Source organism: Oncorhynchus kisutch, linkage group LG10 (genome assembly GCF_002021735.2).
Source record: "Oncorhynchus kisutch isolate 150728-3 linkage group LG10, Okis_V2, whole genome shotgun sequence".
Classification (NCBI taxonomy): domain Eukaryota; kingdom Metazoa; phylum Chordata; class Actinopteri; order Salmoniformes; family Salmonidae; genus Oncorhynchus; species Oncorhynchus kisutch.
This window is the reverse complement of record NC_034183.2, coordinates 19098034-19108447: the sequence shown is the minus strand read 5'-3', so window position 1 is coordinate 19108447 and position 10414 is coordinate 19098034. Positions and strand designations below refer to the sequence as shown.

At 41.0% G+C, this 10414-nt stretch overlaps 1 protein-coding gene across 2 annotated transcripts in view; it reads left to right on the top strand.

Annotated features, from left to right (window-relative positions):
• The first annotated feature begins 1478 nt into the window (after nucleotides 1–1478).
• LOC109897861 (single-stranded DNA-binding protein 3-like) overlaps nucleotides 1479–10414 on the top strand; it is a 125894-nt gene continuing 116958 nt past the window's right edge. For both annotated transcript variants that reach the window (XM_020492473.2, XM_020492474.2), the window contains exon 1: nucleotides 1479–1684. In XM_020492473.2, the coding sequence (XP_020348062.1) occupies nucleotides 1629–1684 (56 nt within the window). In that variant the 5' untranslated portion in view covers nucleotides 1479–1628. The remainder of the gene's footprint in view (nucleotides 1685–10414) is intronic.

The window sequence follows — 10414 nt, the reverse complement described above, 5'->3', positions numbered from 1 at the left end:
AAGAGGCCCCAGCACCACACACACACACACACACACACACACACACACACACACACACACACACACACACACACACACACACACACACACACACACACACCTCCTAAGGCAGGTGCTGAGAAATGGGCTGGGGAAGGCATCCATTGGCTCTGCATTAAATTATTCAACCTGTGATTAATTATCATTTGGCCCCCCCACAATGGGAGGAGCTGGGGGAATTCCTCTGCTGGACAGCAATTTATAGATTTTTTCTTCCAACTGTAGAATATCTGAAATGGTTGCTACACTACACATATCCATTGTGTTTCTATTGACATTGTATAACAAAGACGTTTGCTACAGAGGAAGGTTGCTCGGGTGCAGTGTGGTGGTCTATGAGGGTTATTTTTAACCATATCAAAACCATAAATAATTTAACCTGAGTAGCTCCACCCCCAGTCACTTAGGATCTTAACGATAGAGGCAGAACGTAGCTATTCAATTCGATCATTAGGTTGACAATGACAGTATGTTGAGGCAACAACTGACAATAAGAATGACTTTTTAGGTCTCTAGGTGGAGGTTACTCGACAGGCAAAGGCTACAACTCTCCAGACTAGCTGCCTGCTTTACATTCACTCCCCTTTAAACCCCTCTCATCATCAACCTCAGCTCTTTGATACAGGTCATGGCACCAATGTAACCGACTGGTTTACACCCTGGCTGTTGATGCTCACCACTCCAACTAGCTTTTGGTCTGGAGACTACAATGTTTTTTATGTCTCAGACAAGGTTCCTCATCATGTGATTCTATGAATCGCTAAAGAATTGCTACAACACTAAGATGACAACAACTGCTACAACACTAAGCATGCACTAAATATCTACTTTGGCTCACCAACAGTATGTCCTCATTCAAAAATAATAATACAGACTTGACTCAGTTGCGAAGCACAACACTGTAACTGCTCCATTTTGGGGAGACTCATTATTTTGATACGTTTTCACGCAGGCAGTAGCCTTTCACATAATGGTCAGTTTGGCTATTTGTGTAATTCAATTAGCTACCATGAAATGTATTTGGCCAACCCCTCAGCTACCTAGGACTGCTCAGTAAATTAAGTCAATGTTGCTGTGCGGATAAAATGGGCTTGAGCCTTTGGTCAATCCAGTAGTCTTTTTGAATTTATGATTTGAGAAATGTAAACCATCAGTTAGTGATAGGGCAAAAACCAAAACGTGCCCCCCTTGGGATCCCAATGGGCGAGTTTGGGAAATGCTGGCCTAAATGGAAGACTTCAGTTTCCCTACCTCAATTCTTACATGTTTCTGAGGTCAGTAAACAAGAAGCGTGTGCGTTCCCCTTTAAGAAGCCCCCACCATCCTTTAGCGGAGGGAGTGTGAATCCATTCTCGAACAGCGGTTGAGGGGGAAAAAAATCCGCCATCGGTCTGTTTCAAGTTCCCCCAATAGAAACTGTGCCTGATTTGTGGCCAATGTTGGAGATGTGAAAAAAAGGAGGAGGAGGGGGGGAGGAGGAGGAGGATAAGGAAAAACACTAAAGGGGTAGCTATGGAGATAGAACGTTTGGCTGGCTGCTTTCTTTGACAGGTGTTGAGTGGGGTAAAAGTCTTAAAACAGAATCCAGCATGTACGCTAAAGGTAAAGGAGCTGTCGTCCCTTCCGATAGCCAAGCGAGAGAAAAGTAAGTGAATTATGCACTATTTAAGAGTTTTACCTGGTTAAAAGGAAGCTCCAACTTTCTAAACTATAGCTACCATAATGTATAGGTCTGTACATTACTCGCTCGCTCTCCTGAGTGTTGTTTGCTCCCGCGATGGTACGTCTCTAACTTTTTTTTTTTTTACTTTTTCGTTCTTTTAGAGGATATTTATTAAAACATGATCGCAACATTATCGCAATCAACCGAATAGTTGTTCATTTGGGGTTATAAATGTATCGTTGTCTAGAATTTAAATATCAAATATAGTGCTCATGCAGCGATTGCAAGAAATAACATAATTGCTACTTCGAACAACGATTTTGTGCATGACATTCTATTTTAGAAGATATGGAATCTAAGTATGTTGTTTTTCTGTAAGCAGTTGCATGCAGCATGGACGCTGACTCACATATTGTTTGAATGTGCAAAGTTTTGAGACGCGTTTGTAGTGATTTTTAAAAATGCAATTGACCAATACAGTAGGTTTACTAGATATCTTCTCTAGACGTCTTATTATAGATTTCTTCTTACTCTATTCGTGTTAATTAAGAATTTGTGCTGGACATCCAACCTGAGCAAATGAAGTTCTGACTTGTCTGTTAAATAAACTTTAGTTACAGCTACGTAAACTTGTAAGCGTGGTATATGTAAGCAATGCAGCCTAACATCAATGTTAAGAGGAGTGTTACTGTAAAATGTGTGTAAATATATAACTGATACATGTTTGAAAAGCCTTGGACTAACACTTACAAACGAAATAACCTCAATCCTTTTGATTGAAACTGCCATAACTTTTAAAGTGTCAAATGAACGATTTTGATTATAAGTGGAGGCACAGATTTTAACCAGTGCTTTGCATAAAGGCAACATCTCATGTACTTTGTTGCTTTCTTTGCGACACAAGCTATTGTGTTGTGATCCTGATATGATCTTCACTTCGTTACATATTTAGCCTTCACACACGATGTAACGATGACTGTCACAACTATGAACCGAGTTTCTTGTCCCAAGATCACAAAGATAATGTGGAGAGTTCGATCAAGGCACCTGGATAGCAGTGCTATCTCAGGTTGATTTTTTTTCTCCTCCATGAATAAATACAGTACGTTTATCATGGAGAAACAGTACCTCATTTCAAACTCTCCTATGTAGGTTTTTGATGCTTATCCAGATGTTTATTTTGTTTAAAATGCAGTACCAGTCAAGTTTCGACACACCTATTCATTCAAGGGTTTTTCTTTATTTGACTATTTTCTACATTGTAGAATAATAGTAAAGGCATCAACACTATGAAATAACACATGTGGAATCATGTAGTAACCCAAAAAGTGTTAAACAAATAAAAAAATATATTTTATATTCTTCAAAGTAGCCACCCTTTGCCTTGATGACAGCTTTGCATGCTCTTGGCATTCTCTCAACCAGCATAACCTGGAATGCTTTGTTGAAGTTGCCTTCATCCTATGGCTGACTGTGTGGGGATCATGATGATGAGGATTACTTGTAGGCTTTCCTGCGTTAAAATTCACATTAGGAAATCAGTCAATTGAAAACCATTAGAATTAGTTTCTCCCCCCACTAAAGGGATTTATTACAGACAAGATACTCCTCAGCACCCCCCTTGGGCTGGTGTGGTTACACGTGGTCTGCGGTTTTGAGGCCAGTGGGACATAGTGCAAAATTCTGTAACATGACGTTGGTGGCGGCTTATGGTAGAGAAATTATCATTACATCTCTGGCAACAGCTCTGGTGGACATTCCTGCGTACAGCATGCCAATTGCATGCTCCCTCAACTTGAGACATCTATGGCATTGTGCTGTGACAAAACTGCACATTTTAGATACCTTTTATTGTCCCAACACAAGGTGCATCTGTGTAATGATCATGCTGATTAATTCGTTTCTTGATATGCCACACCTGTTAGGTGGATGGATTATCTTGGCAAAGGAGAAATGCTTACGAACAGGGATGTAAACAAATGTGTGTACAAAGTTTGAGAGATATTAGCTTTTTGTCTGTATGGAACATTTCTGGGATCTTTTATTTCAGCTCATGAGACATTGGACCAACACTTTCATTGTTGAGTTTATTTTTGTTCAGTGCCTTCGGAAAGTATTCAGAACCCTTGAATTTTTCCACATTTTGTTACTTTACAGCCTTATTCTAAAATGGATTAAATTGTTTTTTTCACTCGTCAATCTACACACAATACCTCATAATGACGAAGCAAGAACAGGTGTTTAGAATTTTTAATGGGTCATAAATAAAAAAATAAAAAACACTGAAATATTACACAAGTATTCAGTACTTTGTTGAAGCACCTTTGGCAACGATTACAGCATAAAGTCTTCTTGGGTTTGACGCTACAAGTTTGGCACACCTGTATTTGGGGAGTTTCTCCCATTGTTCTCTGCAGATCCTCTCAAGCTCTGTCAGGTTGGATGGGGAGCGTTGCTGCAGAGCTATTTTCAGGTCTCTCCAGAGATGTTTGATTGGGGTCAAGCTCTGGCTGGGCCACTCAAGGACATATCAGAGACTTGTCCAGAAGCCACTCCTGTGTTGTCTTGGTTGTCTGAGGTCCTGAGAACTTAAGCAAGTTTTCATCGAGGATCTCCCTCTGTACTTTGCTCCATTAATTGGCTCGATCCTGACTAGTCTCCCACTCCCTGTCGCTGAAAAACATCTGCACAACATGATGCTTTCACCACCATGCTTCATAGTGCCAGGTTTCTTCCAGACGTGACAACTGGCATTCAGGCCAAAGAGTTCAATTTTGGTTCCATCAGACCAGAGAATGTTGTTTCTCATGGTCTGAGAGTGTTTAGGTGCCTTTTGGCAAACTCCAAGCGGTCTGTCATGTGCCTTTTGAGGAGTGGCTTCCATCTGGCCACTCTACCATAAAGGCCTGATTGGTGGATTGCTGCAGAGATGGTTGTCCTTCTGGAAGGTTCTCATCTCCACAGAGGAGGAACTCTAGAGCTCTGTCAAGAGTGGCCATCAGGTTCTTGGTCACCTCCCTGACCAAGAATAATGACGGCCATTGTGTTCTTGGGGACCCTCAATGCTGCTGAAATGTTTTGGTACACTTCCCCAGATCTGTGCCTCTACACAATCCTGTCTCGGAGCTCTGCGGACAATTCCTTCGACCTAATGGCTTGGTTTTTGCTCTGACATGCACTGTCAACTGTGGGACCTTATATAGACAGGTGTGTGCCTTTCCAAATCATATTCAATCAATTGAATTTACCACAGGTGGACTCCAATGAAGTTGTAGAAACATCTCAAGGATGATTAATGGAAACAGGATGCACCTGAGCTCGATTTAGAGTCTCATAGCAAAGGGTCTGAATAGGGTGTGTTTTATTTTTAATACATTTGCAAATGTTTTTAAAAACCTGGGGGGGTATAGTGTGTAGATTGATGAGGAACAAAATGTATTTCATACATTTTAGAATAAGACTGTAACGTAACAAAATGTGGAAAAGGGGCAGTGGTCTGAATACTTTCCGAATGCACTGTACATACTATGAGATTGGAATGATTCTGTGAAAATTATGATAATGGTCTTTTAGTATAAGAGCTGTTTGAAAAGACTGCCAAATTTTTTTTTGCATTGGTTTTATGGGGTATTGCATGTATATTGCAGAGTTTAATTATTATTATTATTATTTTTTTAATGCATTTTATAATTGTAAGGTAACAAAATGTTGAAAAGTCAAGAAGTCTGAATACATTCCGAAGGCACTGTAGATCCACTTGTCCCGTATGTCCTTTGTCTTGTTGTATATACCACTCTACACATTTTCCCTAACAAGGAAAATTCACTTATTTGATTGATTGTCATCAGTTTAAGCATTGAACCTTCTGACAGACACTGCTTCATGCTTGTTGGGTGTCTGTGTGTGAGTCAGGTAAGTAGCTGATGGCCAGAGTGAGGATTCAATGCCTTTATCACCTAACTAATGACTCTGCCATGCACTGTAAGACAAACGCTTGTTTCACTCTCTTTACACTATTGTTAGTCATGATGCTGTCCATGTTGTCTGAAGGCTTGTTAGATTAACTCCTACTTCATTTGGAAATTGAAATGAAAAACCCATATGGTCTCTGTTTGTGCAGGTAGTCCAATTTTTGGCAGAGCGAAGGGGAGACTGGAGAGTCAAGGTGTCTAGTGTATATAACCAATAGTAGAGAAGATTCAAGTTCTAAAAAGTGCACCACGGATGTAAATGGTATAATGGCTAATAAAAGCATTGGAGGGAGTTTGACAGAATTACTAACATGTTAAAATTAGGGTTGTCAAATGATTAAAATAATTAATCAAGGTGGTGGCATTAGTTAGTTAAAAATTCAAATTTGGTCCTGAAGAAAGACTTTTCCAGTTAAAAAGTACCTAATTGAGTTACAGGCATACATACTGTGCTTTGATTGTAAGGGATGGAAACGATTATATTCATCAGTATGGTTTAATATCATTTTCACCATAAACAACACAGAAGTCATTGTAACATACAGCTAGCCATATAAGTAGGCCTACTTCCTCTTATCAATGTTCTTGAAGTTTAACACTTGCACACATATTCTCTCTCACACACACTCACTCTCACACAGGCCTACACCCTCTCCCTCCTGAAAAAGACTGTTTCATTTAGTGCTGCTTCACACACATCCTCTCACACACATACACACAATCTTACACACCCCATTCTTGCATATGCAGCCTACCTTTTGAAGCATCTCTTTGAGTAGCCTATTCCTTTTCAGTTCTTCCTGTGCCATCTAAATGTGTGCATAGCCTAGTCAGTGGTCAAGTTATCAGGTTGCTAGCTAGATAACATGACTAGCTAGCTAAACAATGTTTGTTATCAAACCAAAATATATTGGCTTGAGTAGTTTAAAACATGTCTGCGACATTAGCACGAATACACGGCAGAAAGAAAAAACATAGTTCTGGTAATATTGGGTGTAACGTTTACATGATTTTGGCTAGAGGCATACCACAGATAAAACAATGAGACTGATATTTCACCACATGTATAAATGGGAATCATCTGCTTTGTTTCCACTCATTACCAAATATGATGGTGAGAGGAAGCCCACTGGCCGGCGGTGAGAGGAAGCCCACTGGCCGGCGGTGAGAGGAAGCCCACTGGCCGGCGGTGAGAGGAAGCCCACTGGCCGGCAGTGGGAGAAGATGGAATGAGATAAAATTTTGTCTGACAAATTTTCTCATCGATGAAACATTTGATCTCAATACAGTTTCGATTCCCCAAACTAAAACCTGTTACGAAAAGAGTGGAATAAGTTTTATAGAATTGACCCTTTGCCAAAGTTTTAAAAAATTGCATTGTTTAGGAGTGCAAAGGCGAATTGAGTTATTACACACATGCACTTCAGAGGTATGCGTTACCTAACAGAAATATGCATTCTAGAACACGCCAGAAGGATATCACCAGCTTGTGCTTGGCTCTGCCCGCCACCTTGCTTGTTCGGCCCACTATGACACATTTGTTCCCATAGGAAACGACAGACTACAGCCCATCTTGGGTTAGTTCTAAGAATGTTTGGGCACTGTCTTCAGCGATGTAAAGACGCAGCATTGACTATAGCTGTGTTCCGTGTTGTGTTCTGCACTTAAGTGTCTGTGTGGAAATACATGCACTTAAAATGTTCTGTGCAGTGAAGAAATGGAGACGCCGATAAACATGTAACTTTGAAAGTCCTAGATTGAGGGGTGGTGTCATTCAAGAAAGTGCTTGTGTACGTGAGGAAGCGGCCGATGCCTGTGGAAAAAGGTAGAACAAGAACGCTGTGCCCTTGTGACAAGAGGAATTAATTACACCTCACACTCACTCTTTCTGCATTGATTTAATTTGATTTTAACAGGGGTTGAATTAGAGGCTCCAACATTCATATGACCTGTTTGTTAATTACAACTCTTGAAATGTGCTGAGAAACCGGCCAATCGCTGTCACAGGGCCCTTCCATTGGATTAATAAAATATATGTTTTTCATCATGAAAGTTGGTAGTGCTTGACACTGTCACACGTTGTAGAATATTAATCAGTTTGATTTGAATTTGTTTCTTTATATCCACACCCTCCCCTCAACGCCCCTATATTTGTATTTAGTTCTTGAGGTCTGAATGCACAGTTTTTGATTTGACACAGATGGTACTGCCGTCTGCGTTTTGGCCTTTTGAGAGACAAAGAACCACATACTCACGTACGCAAAAACACGCCACTATTTTGTAAAGAACCTCTGATTTCCTCTGCTTTGCTTGGAATAATTATGCTCATATTCAGAGGTGTTAGCAGTCAATTAATTTAGCTTTTTGTTGGATGCTATTCATGCATCCGCACATATTTGTTTTCTCACTTGAAATAAGTGAGACAGTATAAATATTGAGGCTACGTGCATTAAGTCAGTAATGGGGTTGGTCACAGCACAGACAAACTTATGAAGTGCATGTGTGTATGCTGTTTTACACTGGCCCCCATATTATAGAAATGTTATAGAGACATGATACACTATGTGACATGGACACCTGCTCGTCGAACATCTCATACCAAAATGATGGGCATTAATAGGGAGTTTGTCCTCCCCTTTGGTGCTACAACAGCCTCCACTCTTCGGTGAAGGCTTTCCACTAGATGTTGGAACATCGCTGAAGGGACTTGCTTCCATTCAGCCACGAGCATTTATGAGGTCGGCAATGATGTTGGATGATTAGGCCTGGCTTGCAGCCGACCTTCCAATTCATCCCAAAGGTGTTTGATGAGATTGAGGTCAGGGTTCTGTGCAGGCCAGTCAAGTTCTTCCACACTTATCTCAACAAACCAACACTGTATGGACCTCGCTTTTTGCACGAAGACATTGTCATGCTGAAACAGAAAGGGCCTTCCCCAAACTGTTGCCACAAAGTTGGAAGCACAGAATGGTCTAGAATGTCATTGTATGCTATAGCGTTAAGATTTCCCTTCACTGGAACTAAGGGGCCTAATCCAAACCATGAAAAACAACACCAGACCATTATTCCTCCTCCGCCAAATGTTACAGTTGGCACTATACATTGAGGCAGGTAGTGCTCTCCTGGCATCTGCCAAACCCAGATTCGCCAGTCGGATTGCCAGAGGGGGAATCGTGATTAATCACTCCAGAGAACGCATTTCCACTGCTCCAGAGTCCAATGGTGGTGAGCTTTACACCACTCCAGCTGACGCTTGGCATTGTGCATGGTGATCTTAGGCTTGTGTGCTGCTGCTCGGCCATGGAAACCCATTTCAAGAAGCTCCCGACGAACAGTCCACATACTTTGTGTATATTTAATGTACCTTTTTATTTTTATGTAGCTAATAAATTATTACCTATAGACAGTGTACTGTAGTAGTAACTCTATTATTAACTTAACAAGACCTATTAACTGCTTATTCCATGTATAAACCCGGTCTATTTATATTCTGTTAGTTTTAATCTGTGGGAAAGAATACCATCTTAATGTATCAATTGCCCCAAAATGAAGACTTTCAGGTTAAAATACAATGGCATCCTTTCAAGCAGAGCATGTCCATAGTTGTAGAGTCAATTTAGCTGCAGGCTAGCTCCTCCTGGTAAAGAAACAGATGACTTTGGCAATGGGAATCCAGCTCATTAAGTGTGTGTGTGTGTGTGTGTGTGTGTGTGTGTGTGTGTGTGTGTGTGTGTGTGTGGATTAACCCATGCTGATTTAAGCCATGCAAAAAATGACCGCCAATATAGGAAATGTTAGTTCTTAGGCTACCTGTTTATAGGATGGAACTCTTAACATATTGGGAATGAAGTGCCTCGTCTACGCCTCCACCTTTGCTTACAAAACTTGTCATTACACATCAAATCAAATTGTATTTGTCACATGCGCTGAATACAACAGTGTATTACTTACAAGCCCTTAATAACCAACAATGCAGTATAAGAAATAGTTAAAATATTTACTGAATAAATGTAAGTAAAAAATAAAGTAACACAATAAGATGACATAACAATAATGAGACTATGTACACGGGGTGCCGGTACAGAGTCATTTTGCAGGGGTACAGGTTAGTCAAGGTAGTTTGTACATGTAGGTTTGGGTAAGGTGACTTTGCAGAGATAATAAACAGTGAGTAGCAGCAGTGTAAAAACAAAGGGGGGGTCAATGTAAATAGTCCGGGTGGCCATTTGATTAATTGTTCAGCAGTCTTATAGCTTGGGGGTTGAGCCTTTTGGACTTGCTGTGTGGTAGCAGAGAGAAAAGTGTCTGGCTTGGATGACCGAAGTCTTTGACAATTTTGTGGGTCCTTCCTCTGACACCGCCTAGTATATAGGTCCTGGATGGCAGGAAGCTTGGCCCCAGTCATGTATTGGGCCATACGCACTACCTTCTGTAGCGGCTTACGGTTGGATGCCAAGCAGTTGCCATACCAGGCGGTGATGAAACCGGTCAGGATGCTCTTGATGGTGCAGCTGTAGAACATTTTGAGGATCTGGGTACCCATGCCAAATCTTTTCAGTCTCCTGGGGGGAAAGGTGTTTTCGTGCCCTCTTCACAATTTTTTGGGTGTGTTTGGACCATGATAGTTTGTTGGTGATGTGGACACCAAGGTACTTGAAACTCTCGACCCACTTCACTACAGCCCTGCTGATGTAAATGGGGGCCAGTTTGGCCTTCCTTTTCCTGTAGTCCACAATAATTT